The 13,235-nt window shown below is 52.3% G+C and overlaps 2 protein-coding genes across 7 annotated transcripts in view; both read left to right on the top strand.

Annotated features, from left to right (window-relative positions):
- LOC119858510 (RNA-binding protein 4B) overlaps window positions 1-7,367 on the top strand; it is an 85,428-nt gene extending 78,061 nt beyond the window's left edge. For 3 of the 5 annotated variants that reach the window (XM_043518680.1, XM_038411051.1, XM_038411053.2), the window contains one exon: window positions 80-638. In XM_043518680.1, the coding sequence (XP_043374615.1) occupies window positions 80-198 (119 nt within the window). In that variant the 3' untranslated portion in view covers window positions 199-638. Of the gene's footprint in view, window positions 1-79; window positions 639-7,289 lie in introns of those variants that run through there. The other 2 variants (XM_043518684.1, XM_043518683.1) reach the window with 2 other exon arrangements.
- LOC119859219 (zinc finger protein 883-like) lies at window positions 4,008-13,068 on the top strand. Of its 2 annotated transcripts, none has more exons than XM_038411048.2 (3): window positions 4,008-4,056; window positions 7,294-7,387; window positions 7,870-13,068. In XM_038411048.2, exons 2-3 carry the CDS (start codon window positions 7,321-7,323, stop codon window positions 9,210-9,212), a joined length of 1,410 nt encoding a protein of 469 aa, XP_038266976.1. In that variant the 5' UTR covers window positions 4,008-4,056; window positions 7,294-7,320; the 3' UTR covers window positions 9,213-13,068. The 2 variants fall into 2 exon arrangements, with proteins under 2 accessions (XP_038266976.1, XP_043374612.1); XM_043518677.1 differs by having other exon boundaries at window positions 4,015-4,056; window positions 7,290-7,387; window positions 7,873-13,068.
- Window positions 13,069-13,235: the final 167 nt, after the last annotated feature.

Genomic DNA, 13,235 nt, shown 5'->3' with positions numbered 1-13,235 from the left:
GGTATGAGATCTCTGGGCTTTTTGCCACCGTGGCTACTTCTGACATAAGCCTTTGAAACTGTATTGTGCTTTCTTTCAGGTAGCGTATTCTCGGGCGGACCCTCGGGCTCCCATTACACGGGAAAGTTTGTCCTACTTCCCCCACCATCCCGCTGCCTGCGACGGGTATTGGCTGCCTCTAGTGTGTTTTATTTTTAATGGAGGTTCTTGTATTTCAGTAAAGTTGTGACCCACTGTATCTTTTTTCTTAATTTTTCAGTCCTTGAGCACTTCCCCACACTTGCAAGCATAGTTCCTTTCTTCCCCTATCTCCACATTGGCCCTTTCTGGGCTCAGGTTCTGCATGGGTTGGGGTGGGGATTCACTGTCTTCCAGGTAACTTACTCATAGAGTTCACGTCATTATTTCCTTTCTCTTCTCAGCGTTGTGGATGGAGAATCCCAAGTCTTCTCTTTATTTATTTGTTGTTTTTGTCTTGGGAGTTGATCTGAATCTCAGTTCAAACCCACCTCCTCTGAGTCTAGACTGTGGCTGAGGTGTTTCCAAAGCAGCTAGTGTTGCGTAGAAGCTTATCTGTTAGAATCCGTTGTGGAGTTTTGACCACAGCTTTTCCAGCAAAATAAAAATTTCCAACAGAGGGCCCTGGCTGTTCTTTCTTCCAGGAAAAAAACCTTAACCCCCGATGGGTTCATCTCCTATCCCTAGCAGGGCCCAGAGCATTTGTCTGCTGCAACCTCATTGTTCAGCTTGAGCAGTAGAGGTTTATGCTTCAAGGCCAAGCTCTTCACTTCAGTCCGTGCAGGGGCACGATCCAGTCATGCAGGAGCTGGCTTGAGGGAGTGGTATTATACTAGAGTAACTCCTGGAGGCTCCAACAGCCATAATGAGAGACAGTCCCTGCCCCAAAGAGCTCTCACCAAGTGAGAATATATTTATTTCAAAGGCCCTGAACCACTGGACCATCCTTCCCAAAGCAGGGGCCTGCCCACTTCTGAAATTCTGTGTTTGGTTCTGATCATTTCATACATTAAGCCTTAAGAGTGAATGTCTTTCTAAAATATATGCTATAGTTCAGGTAGAAGGGAGGTGCCTGATCCAGGAATTGCTGGCTGAGATTGTATGGCCTGTTATAGATTTGAGGGTCTAGTGGTCCCTTCTGGCCTTAAACTCTGTGAATCCAAGTGGCTTTAGAGATGAGGGACAAGAATGGAGGGGGAAATCTCTTCTTAAGAGAGATTGGAAAGACAGCGGTGGCTCATCTTTAGAGAGGAGACAGGCTGGGACCTGGTGAAAGACGGTAGGTGGGAGCTGCAGTTCAGTTCATTTCATGATACAAGAACAAGGGTTGTAGGGAAACTGAAAAGTGGCAAAAGGAAATACTTCTTCATGCACTCTTCCCGCACACTTAGTTAGGGAAACTTATTGCCACAAGATGTCACTGAGAGCAAGAGCTGAGTAGACTCTAAAAAGGGATCAAATGCTTATAGGGGTATTGGGAATAACTAAAATTAAACAATGAAGAATAAAGAACTTTGTGAATAGTTGAAGCCTGCCTGTTTCAGAGTATGAGCTGACCCTTAGCTAAAGGGGTCAGAAGGTCACTATCCCAGTGCTTCCTCCTCTGGGGATTCATGCACCTTCCTCTGAAGCAGCTCGCAGAGATGGGATACTGGGCTAGATAGGCCCACAGGTCTGCTCCATTGTGGCAATACCCATGGGAATGAAATGCAGAGTAAAGAGGTCAGATTACACAGGAGGGCTGCCCCAGGCAGAGGAAGATTGTGGAGCTCAAATTTTGTGCCAGCACTTAGAGTTAAAGGTATGGGCTCTGCACCATTCACTAGTTCAAGTGGGAGCTGGGTGTTTAATCCCCTAGATGCATGGGATGGCTGGGGAAGTAATTTCAGGAGGGCCCTCTGCTCTCTCCCACAACTTCCCCATCCTGGGTCAGAGATGCCTCTCATGTCTCTCCTGCATCTTCAGATGTTGCTTCCTCCCACTCCATTAAATGTGCAAAGATCCTGCTGGCTACCATGGTCACCACAGCCTGGGTTAGGGATGGAGACGGGCTCCCCTTGGGCAGCGCACTGGAGATGACACACAGCTCTTTATGGGAGAGCAGGAATTTCTCACCTTCCAATTTGAGCTCTTCAGCAGGGAAGCTGAGGAGCTATCAGGTAAGCTAGGAGAGCAACAGCCTGTGGTCATGTCTAGCATATTAACTGATTGTGCCCACCCTCCTTCCAGACACAACCTACAGTCATGTGCAGATTGAGGTACGAGTTGCAGCAATCCAGGATCAACCTTGGTTTAGGTTGACTCAAGTCTGAGTTCAACAAAGGGCAGTGTCATACCACAGATGTGGTGGACTTTTCCCCTAGTGCTGTCTCACATTGCCCAGCGGGCCACTACCCTGCCCTCTGGTGCCAAGAGGTCATCCCAGCCAGAAGCTACCAACCGGTTTGTACTGCTCCATGCAGGATTGTAGGAATTGAGTGCATTTGGCTCTCAGAGGACAGTGCAAAATTATCCATAATGCGCTGCGGTTTGGAGCAGTACTGCGAACTCAGGCTGTAACCAGCAGGGCTGGATTAAGGCAGTATAGGACCATGCCCAGGTTCTGGCACCTGTGTCTGGATTCATGACTATACCAGAGTCTTAACTTCCATATATAGAGCCCTGTTTGGATAGAAAATTTTTAGCCGCATCGAATCTACAAAAAGGGCCTGCAGATATCTGTGGATTTATAGGGCTCTATTCATTTCAAATAAAAAGTTCATTTCCAGCCGTTGGGGTTAGGGAGAAAAGCTTGAATATGTAATCTGATGCAGCAATGCCTGCTTGAGTCTGCAGCGAGCCTCATCCAATCACTCCAAGTGGAGGAAAGCTCAGTTGTAACCAATGCCGTGACGCTTGCCTGAGGCTACGTCTACCCTAGCACTTTTGTTGCTATAACTTATGTCACTCGGGGGTGTGAAAAGTTACACTGACAGAAGTGCTGCTGTGGACAGTGCTAGGTCAGCGCTGACATAGCTACTGCTGCTTGTTGGGGGTTGTCTGTTGACAGGAGAGCTCTCCTGTAGGCGTAGAGCAGCTACATGGGAGATCATACGGCAGCATAGCTGCATCAGTACAGCTGTGCTACTGTAAGATCACTAGTTTAGACATGGCCTGAGTCTGTAGAGATCCTGAGACAATTACCTGAGAGAAGGAATTGCTTTGAGTCTAATCGCTCCAGGGACACTGGCTGTGTCTGCAGAAAACCTGAGCCGATTGCTTGGATCAGTATAACCAATGCAGTGACTCTGGCTGAGACTGCAGGGAGCCTGAGCTAATTGCTCCGAGCAGGGGGAACTGCTCTGTGCATCTCAGGGTGGGTGTTAATTAGCAGTCCTGCCCCAGAAGGGGTCTTTGTGGGACAGAGTGCAGTGGGATCAGCTCCTCTTTTCATGCACACACCCTGGCTGCTGGGACAATTGCTGAGGGATTTCTGTCACCAACAAGCCAAGTGGGGGTGGGGCCAAGATGCGGTGGCAGGGCTTTAGGCACAGCCATAGGGGAGCTGACCCTGCAGGGGGGAGCTCTGCTCCCCACATTGAAACCGCCTATCCCACAGCTGCCCCCAGTAGAAAGTACTTCCCCCAAAACACAGAACCCACCTTCTCTGGAGCTGTGCCCCAAACCCCTCCCAACATAGGCACCACCTTCAGTGCCTCCCCCACCTCTAGAAACTGCCATTCCTGCAGCAGGCACTCCCCGCAATAGAAATCACCTCTCCCCCACCCCATAGCAGCTGCCTCCGGGAAAGGACTTCACCCTAGCAACCGCCTTTCTTGGAGCCAAGCAACCATCACTTCGGGAGTCCCTTCCCCAGAGGAACTACCTTCCCCAGAGTGCTTTGCGACGAGCGAGAACCTGGATATTTCCCAGGGTGCCGTGCAGGGGAAGCCACACAAAGGGGCCAGGCTGCGCTCTCCCTTCTTAGCCAGCTGCTGCTGCTGTAGGACCCCCACTGCCCCTGCCTGCATCCTCCTCCCGTGCCCTGTGGACAGCCAGGTAAGTGCCCAGCAGGGGCAGCCCCAGAGGGGCCGGGGACAAAGAGCCAGCCCTGTCCTGGCTGCGGGCCATAGGGCCCGGAATAGATCCAGTCCCCTCGCCCACACACACACTGTGCTGGGGCATCTCTGCCCTACCTAGTGCCCGGCATCTACCCCACTGCCCTTGGCGGCGAACTCCCATTAGGTCTTACCGCATCTCAGCATTGTGGTGGGGGATACGTGTGTGAACAGCCTCTGTGCCCCACCCCAGAGGTGGCTGCATCTTAGTACCAGGTGCGGGATGCCTGTATAAACACACGTCACTGGGGTAAGGCACGGGGTCTATCTCAGCACTGGGTGAGAGAGTTTTGTATGAACTGCCCCATCCCAGAGGCAGTTGTATCTTAGTGCCAGGCAAGGGATCCCTGTATGACCAGCCTGTGTGCCTCACTCTAGAGGTGGCTGCATCTCAGCTTTGGATGAGGGATCTTATATAAATGCCCCCGTGCTGCACCCCAGCAGTGGCTGTATCACTGCTCTGAATGAGGGATCCTGTATAAACAGTCCCCACCCCTAAGGCAGCTGCATTTCTGTGGGTGCCATGTGTATATAGTTATCTCCAGTGCTCCAAACAGAAAAGGAGATATGGCCTGTAAAGTCCTTTGGGAGCTGGTTGTATGTGCGCCCAGGTCTGTGGGGATAGTCAAGGTAATTCCTGTATGCAGTGTTGTAACCACATCGGTCCCATGATATTGGAGAGATGGTGGATGAGGTAATATCTTTCTATTGAACCAACTTGGAGAGAGAAGCTTTCAATTCCTGTTGTGCTGAGGGTGCAAGGACAATTTAATGCTATGGGGTCTCTGGAAAGGGAGTTATTGGGATGTTGTACATCATGCAGGGTCATTGTCACAGAGATGGCGTGGGCAGCTAGGTGAGGGACCCTGCCGCAAATAAAGAGTTGGGTCGAACCACCCCCTTGAGCACAGGTCCTCATGTACAGTAGGTGCTTACAGGGACTGATTACATGGGGAGGGGGCTGGCACCCCAAAAGATCTAATGAAGGGCAGCACAGGCCATTGGAGAGGGCAGTGGTCTGGGGGTCAGGACTTCTGGGCTCCATTCCCAGCTCTGGGAAAGGAATGGGTCTAGTGGTTAGAGCAAGGGGGGTTGGGAGCCAGGATTCCTGGGTTGCTTTCTCAGCTGAGGGAGGGGAGTGGAGTCTAGTGGTTAGAGGAAAGAGGGTGGCTGAAAGTCAGAATGACTGGTTTCTATTCCTGGATCTGCCACTGACCTTGGTCAAGTCCTTTCCCCTCTTGGTGCCTTTGTTTCCCACCTCACCTTTCATGTACACACACTGCTGTTTCTCAACCTTCCCAGGTCAGTCACCTCTTAATTGAAATCAACATTTTTTATGACTTCCCCCTCAGCTTTGCTATCAAATTAATAGTAAAATCATCTATCACTGACAACAGTGCTAACTGTAGATATATAATGCAGTGTTTATTTTGAGAGGTTGATGGAAAATATTTGACCTTGAAGGGTCAAGGTATATGGAGGAGGGAGTGTGGAGGGAGAGAGATTGTAATAACATTTGCAATGCCTCAGGACTCCTGATTGGCCTTTTGTAGCCTACCTGGGGGCTGTGAGAAGCATGGATTTACTGTGAGCTCTTTGGGGCAGGGATTGTCTCTTGCTGTGTGTCACAAAGCAGGTTCTGGAGGATCAATTTTTCAGTTTTCCCCAGGGCCTATCATTTAAATGGACAAGAGGTGGGAAGGAAAACGGGCATCGAGAAGGGAAGGGACTTTCCCAAAGTCAGTCGCAGAGCTGAGATAGAACCCAGGAGTCCTGATTCCCAGTCTCCCCCCTTCTCTAACCATTAGACCCCACTCTTCTCCCCAAGCTAGGCTAGAACCTAGGAGTTCCAGTCCAGTGGCCTGCCCACTGGACCAGTCTGCCCTTATGACTAATTTCAATAGCCAGTTAGTGTTTGAGTTCTAATCTCCTCTGTTTCACTGACAATGATCAAAGCCTTCTAAAGCTTTTCTGTCATGCACACGTACCCTCCCCCCCCCACACACACACACGTCTCTACAATGCAGCCACTTAGGATGGGGCATAGTGTCCTGGAAGTCAACAATCTACTATAAGGTGGGTAGAAGCAACTTCTCGCCTGATTTTGCCATCTACCACTTGAAAGCCGATGCTCCAGGGCACTAGGGACCAAGAGAGGTCTGGGGTCCTAATTTCCCCTCATTCGGTGGGATTTTCTATCAGGGATTTTGGCCATAGTGTCTAAGACCCTGAGTGGTCTGGGCTGATTTTTTTTCCCCAGGCTTCCTTCCTTGTGTTTTCAGACCTCACCTAGTTCCTGGACTAGAATACCTGGAGCGATGGGTATTCCTGGGTTCTGTCCCCAGCTCTGAAAGGAGAGGGACCTAGGAGGTTAGAGCAGTAGAGACTGGGAGATAGGACTCCTGGGTTCCATCCATGGCTCTGGGAAAGGAGTGGGATCTGTTGGGTAGAGCAGGGGTGGGGGGTTGGGAGGCAGGATTCCTGTTTTCTGTCCCTGATCTGGTTGGGGATTGAAGTCTAGTAGGTTAGAGTAGTGGGGGTTAGGAGCCAGGACTCCTGAGTTCTATCCCAGCTCTGGCAGAGGAATGGGGTCTAGTCAGTTATAGTGGAGGAGGGGCTAGGAGGAACCAAGACTCCTGGGTTTTATTCCCAGCTTACTTGCTGGGTGACTTTCCCCTCTCTGTATCCCAGTTTCTCCTCTGTAAAATGGGGACAATAGCGACCTGCTTTATAAAGAGCTTTGAGATCATGGGTCAAAAGCACTGAATGAGAGCTGGCTGTTCATTAGTGTTTTGAAAGTGATTTGCAAGAGGATGTGTAACACCTGGTGTTGTGCATTTATGGTTTGTTTCCGCTGAACAAACAGCATCACTAAGTACTAAAAAAAAATCACGAGGCTGACTTAGAAATCATGAGCATCTTAAAAATGATCTGTGTGGGGTTCAGCTTTTAAGAACAAAAGTTGCAACTTTCACTGAATCCCCTGCCTCCAGGAGCTGGGCATTTAAGAGAGGCCATGTGATAGACTTGCAAATCCCTTAATATCCAGCGGGGGCAGCAGGTGTTTTCCTCTCTAATACATCTCCTGGGGGTTTCCCCAATGCCCACTCTGGAGCTGGGGCTCAGCCCATGCAGATGGTCCCTGAAAGGATCTCACCCCTTTGCTTGCTCCAAACAGGGCTAACTGCTCCTAACCCAGACACGGATGGAACCAGGGGAGGAGTCCAGTATCCCGGATCCCCAGGGCTCAGAGGAAATGGAGGCTGGAGCTGGTGAGTGACTGGGTCAGTCCTTTCGGAAGCTGGCAGTGAGTGAAGCATAATCTAAAGCTTAAAAAAGAGGGAATGGAGTCTAGTGGGCAGGGCACTGGGGTGGGAGCCAGGACTCCTGGGTTCTATCCCCAGCTTTGATCTTGGGCGATTCCCTTTCCCTCCTGATGCCTCTGTTTCTCCTTGCACCCTTCTGTCTATTTAGATTGTGAGCTCTTAGGGCCAAGGTCTTTCTCTCACTGTGTGTCTGTGCAGCACCCAACATGACAGGCCCCCGATGTCGGTCAGTGTGTGTCTGTGCCTCTGCCGCACATGGTGCGACAGGCTCCCATGATCTTGGGCAGGGGCAGGCTGCGCAGTGCTCAGTGCAACAGGGCCCTGATCTCTGGCCATGCATTATCTGTGCGCTGTTGCCCACCCTCGTACCCCAGAGCTCTTCCTCCCATACCCAGAGCAATGCTCACCTGCATTCTGCTCTCTTCCAGCAGATGACAGTGCCGCCTGTCTCTCGGAGGAGGAGGACTCTGACCAGGAAGGCCCTGAGATGGCGCCATCCCACAAGATGTGGCCAGGGGACTCCAAGGGCGACGTCTCGCCTGGCTCCCCATGGGACATGGCTGGCCAGAGCCCGAGCATTGGGGCACAGGCGCCGGATGACTCTGGTGACCTGGAGCAGGGGCTAGAGGAGTTCGGCGACATTATTGTGCACCGAGTGACGCAGATGGGCGTGAAGCCGTGCCGCTACATCGAGGGGGGGCGCAGCTACGAGCTGAGCCCTGGGCTGGCCCGCCGGCTGCTGCGGCTGGACGAGAAGCCATACGAGTGCACTGAGTGCGGCAAGAGCTTCAACCAGAGCTCCAACCTGCACCGGCACCAGCGCACACACACTGGCGAGCGCCCCTACTGCTGCCCGGCCTGTGGCAAGGCCTTCAGCCGCCGCTCCAACCTGGCGCAGCACCAACGCATCCACACTGGCGAGCGCCCCTTCCACTGTGGCGACTGCGGCAAGAGCTTCAGTGAGAGCTCCTACCTGATCCGGCACCAGCGCACCCATACTGGCGAGCGCCCCTACAAGTGCCCAGCCTGTGGCAAGGCCTTCTCCCGCAGCTCCCACCTGGCACGACACCAGCGCACCCACACTGGCGAGCGCCCCTACCTCTGCACCGACTGTGGCAAGCGCTTCGGGCTGAGCTCCGACCTGGCCACACACCGCCGCACCCACACAGGTGAGAAGCCTTTCCGCTGCACCGACTGCGGCAAGGCCTTCTCCCGCAGCTCCCATCTGGTGCAGCACCAGCGTACCCACACCGGAGAGCGCCCCTACCGCTGCGCCCAGTGCGGCAAGAGCTTCTGCCATGGCTCTAACCTGCTGCAGCACCAACGCACACACCGCGGCGAGCGCCCCTACCGGTGCCAGCAGTGCGGAAAGGCCTTCAGCCTCAGCTCCAACCTGATCCGTCACCAGCGCATCCATACGGGCGAGCGCCCCTACCGCTGCACCGACTGCGGGCGCAGCTTCGTGCTGAGCTCTGACCTTCTGCAGCACCACCGCGTGCACACAGGCGAGCGACCCTACCAGTGCCTTGACTGTGGCAAGGCCTTCTCCCGTGCCGCCCACCTGGCCCAGCACCGCCGCACCCACACAGGTGAGCGCCCCTACCACTGCCAGCACTGTGGCAAGAGCTTCAGCCATGGCTCCAACTTCATCAAGCACCAGAGCACCCACCTGCATGGCTGGCAGCCCTGCTGGCCCCTCAAGGAGGGAGGGGAGGGCCCTCAGAATGGTGGGTCTGGCAAGGAGGTGGAGGAGGGGCAGGCACAGCCTTAGAGTATGGCGGTGCTTGGAGCGTGGTACCTGCTACACACAGGAGAATCCATCATCGCCAGCCTCCTAGCCAGATCACTTAGTTGGAGTGAGAACCTATTAAACATCACAGAACCCTGCCCTAGCCGGGTGTCTAGGATGGATTGGGAACCTGGCCTCGTAGCCAGGTGTCCTGGACAGAGCCAGGAACCTATTATATGTTGCAAACCCTACTGCTGCTTTAAGGGCCACATCACTTAGCACCCACAATGTATCACACATCTGACTATGCTGCAATAGGGTTCATAGCCACCTGGCCCAACTCTAGCCAGCCGATCAAGCATCCAGCAACTCAACACTGGCTCCTGCACAGCCTTTTGGTCTTGTTTAAATTGCCCTGGTTTGATCTAAATTGGTTTAGAAGCCAGTTTTTAGGCCCAGTGTAAACACGGTGACAGCAACCTGCAGGTGAGAGCAGCCAAGCCTGGTGTGATCCCAGCCATCTGCGAATCCAGCTCCCATCTGTGCCAAGGTGCTGAGTCGAGGATGAGGATCCCTGCTTTGCTGGGAGGAGATTCCAGAGAGTGGAGGACTCGAATCTCATAGCGGTCGAGTGAGATTCAGTAGGCAGGTGCCACCCTGGGTCAATTCAGACTAGCAATGAAGGACAAATGTTTGTCCAGATGGGGGATTCCCCAGGGGGGCAGCTCCCCCTGGGATGATGGGGGGGAAATGCTCCATCCCTTGGGGACCCTACATCCAGGCCAAACGTCTCTAAAGGCTGTGCTCTTTAACCAGATCTGGGCTAGGGGCAGGAATGGTTGCAGGTGGACCTCCAGGCCATGTGATACAGGGAGACAGGCTGGGGGATGGATATGGTCCCTTCTCTCTTGTTATCTGCAATGGCATTCCCACATGTGCCCAGCTGTACTGAGGGAGGCTCTTGTGAACCAAGGTCTTAGAAGCTGGATCTGGGCCCTTCTGTTTGCAGCACCCCACATAGAATCCTAGGATTGGAAGGGACCTTAAGAGGTCATCTAGTCCAGTCCCCTGCGCTCATCTGCCTAGCAGTCACACTTCCTCCCCTTTTTCCCAGGGTTCAGCTTGGTTCACACTCAAACGAGACAGTCACAAGTAAAAGCCAAAGGATTCCCAAGGATGGGGGTGGTGCTCCCAGAAAATCCAGCCAGCCAGACTCCTCCAGATGAGGTTCTACTAACATCATCTTCCCCTGGCAGCATCTCCAGCCTGTGGCTACTTCATAGAAAGCTGCTAGCTTAGGAGCATGCTGATAGCTGGGCTGGATGCAGAAGTCAGGGGTGAGGTTCTTTGCTATGCGGTAGGTCAGATGGGATCACCGTAGTGTCTTCTGGCCTTGGGCTGTACAACCTTGTCCTATTCTGTCCTTTAACCCAGTCTGTGCTGCTTCCAACCATCCTGGTTCCCGTCTCTTGCCCATTTCTCTGGTATCTCATGCCAGCACTCTAGCTTCCTCTGGGGATGAAGAAACCCCCATTTCTGCATTGTAACACTTCTAGGGAGTGATGCTTAGCTCATCAAGGGCTACGTTATCGCTGAACGATCTCTCCGGAACCACTCCCCTTCTCAGTCTAGTCCCCAAGATGCATGTTGCAAAGATACAGGTGACAGTCTTTGGCTGTGCTCTTCTAGTTTGGCTTGGGGGGGTGATCAAATCTGCCCCCCGTTTGGAGGAGCTCTGCTCAGAGGCCATCGCTGTTTCCTAAAGGCATCCTGCAAGGTGGGCTTGGGGTTGAACTTTAGCAGGACGAGCAGCTTCTGGCCTGTCCCCCAGTGGGAACACTGGGAAGCGTAGTAGACAGCCCAAAACCTCATGTTGCAGCACTGCCATGGTGGGGGGTGCCAGTAAAATGGGTCAGAACATTTCAATGCAACAGTTTTCCTTAGCTCTGAGCCACCCCATTGAGCAGGCAGAACCAGCACAAACTGCCCTGCCCTCCTAGAGCCTCGCTCTGTCTGTTGAACATAAATCTTAAGCCATGATACGAGTCAACCTCCAGCCTGGCTCTTGAGCAGGGTCATCACCTCTTTTATGTAGAAGAGTTTCAAAGCTGCCAAAGGGATTTGGGTGCCCATGAGGGAGTGGTCTTACCTCTCTGCATGGCATAGGTGAGACTGTCAATGGGACAGCATATCCAGGCCAGGGATTGGAAAAATTGGAAAGGGCTCAGGACAGAGTCATGAGGATGTTTGGAGGGTTGGGAAACCTGCCTTGAGAAGCTCAACCCATTTAACTCAGTGAAGGCAAGGCTAACTGGGGTGATTTGATCCCAGTCTGTCAGTCCCTACAGGGGGAAATTTCTGACAGTTAAGGGCATGGGAATCTCCCAGACAAATGCCCAGCAGGACTGGGAGCTGATGCCACACAAATTAACTCTGGCAATAAGGGGCAAGTATTTCCCAGGGAGGGGATTCCCCCAGTGGAAGAACTGACCTGCAGAAGGGGAGGGAAGATTCTCCATTGCTTGGAGTCTTTTAGTCCAGATGGGTTGTCTCTCAAGAAGCAGCACTATAGCTCAGCCCAAGGGATGACCTGAATGCAAGGACCCCTGCAGGAGATACTAGGTGGGTGCTATGCAGGAGGTGGAACTGGACTATCATAAAATGGCCTTAGAATGGGCATGTGGTGCCTAAATGCTGGTGGTGGCTTTGAAAACCTCAGGCCCAGCTTGTGTGGTGGGAAGCAAGGGGCAGGCAAGGTGGGGGAGCTCTCTAGTCCTGCTGCAGAGGGGGAGTACACTGCCAACCTTGCTGGTTTTCTTCATTACGTTTTTGTTACCAAGCAACATTGTGAAGACATGACAGTGACTCCGTAGCAGTACCTGGAGGTTCTCTCTATAAACCACCTAAACTGCTGTGGCAGCAGTCAAGGAGGATAAGGACACTGCTGACATGCTATGTTCCTTTTCCTCAGCCCTCTGCACACAGGATGCTGAGAGATACTTGCTCTTCTGTGATAATAAAGTTACAGTGCTACCAGGGACTGGGAGCACCTCCTTATAAACAGCTGCTCTATGGGATGATGATAAATTTTGTGCCTATTTAAAAAAGCTCTAGGGACTCTCAAACTATTTGGAAGAAACACAATCACCTCAATGCTGGTGGTAGGAAGAGCTGACTGACCAGGAAAGTCAGGCTGGGCTCATGTATTAGACTTCATGGAGCATGTCTCCAAACTAAATGTCAGTGAAGGAGAATTAGCTCCCATCATTCATTTGAACTCACAAAGGCACTAGCAGAGTCCCTCCCAAGAGTAAGGAAGCTAGAAAGAAGAGAGGAGGAGAGAGAGAGAGAGAGAGAAACTTTTGCCATCTACCAGAAACTTGCTAGGAGACAGGAAGCAATGGGTAGTGTTAAATACATAGTCTGCTTTGATTGTGGTGAAAGATTCAGAGCAGAGTCTACCGGATTCCACACCAGGCCAGTGTTTGATATATTTCATGATCAGGAAGTGGAGGGTGAGCAGTGAAATGGCAAACTTTGGAGGTGCAATATGGTGGTCTGTGGAAGATGCCAACTGGTGGCCCACCTTGTACTTTTATCACTTAGGATGTTGATCCGTGGGCATTCATGGTTTCTTGCTTCCATGCTGCCAGTGACTCAGGAGCAGATCATGCCATTTTTGAGAGTGCTGCTCCCCTGTCATCCACCTGACCCTTCCTAAATAGGTTACCTCCAGTGAATGTTAACATTCCGATCACGCAAATCATTCCAGCAGGTTTCAGAAATACCTACTGGGGCAAATTATTACTCATTGCTCAATAAACTGCACTTCCTCTTGTTTATTACCCAGGCTCCTAGCATCGGTGTAGAGGCGATTAAAGAATTGTTTTTCTTCGGGTCCCTTGTCTTGTTTCAGTTCGTTCTCGCTAAATGAGCACTTGTCACACCAGCGATTAGAAACTGGCTGATACCAGCCCGGGCGGGGAGCAGGGTGGGTGGCCCCTGGTGCCAGGTGAGCCGCGGCGCTGTGAGGTTGCCCCCTGGACGTGCTGTTATGGGGAGCAG

The sequence above is a fragment of the Dermochelys coriacea genome, chromosome 7 (genome assembly GCF_009764565.3).
Source record: "Dermochelys coriacea isolate rDerCor1 chromosome 7, rDerCor1.pri.v4, whole genome shotgun sequence".
Classification (NCBI taxonomy): Eukaryota; Metazoa; Chordata; order Testudines; family Dermochelyidae; genus Dermochelys; species Dermochelys coriacea.
This window is presented reverse-complemented; position numbering and strand designations above follow the sequence as displayed.

What these genes read in the sequence shown, in the direction of transcription:
- LOC119859219 (XM_038411048.2), top strand. Translation starts at nt 7,321, where the DNA reads ATGGAACCAGGGGAGGAGTCCAGTATCCCGGATCCCCAGGGCTCAGAG. An exon ending in GGAAATGGAGGCTGGAGCTG is followed by an intron (nt 7,388 to 7,869) that starts GTGAGTGACTGG and finishes GCTCTCTTCCAG; the next exon opens with CAGATGACAGTGCCGCCTGT.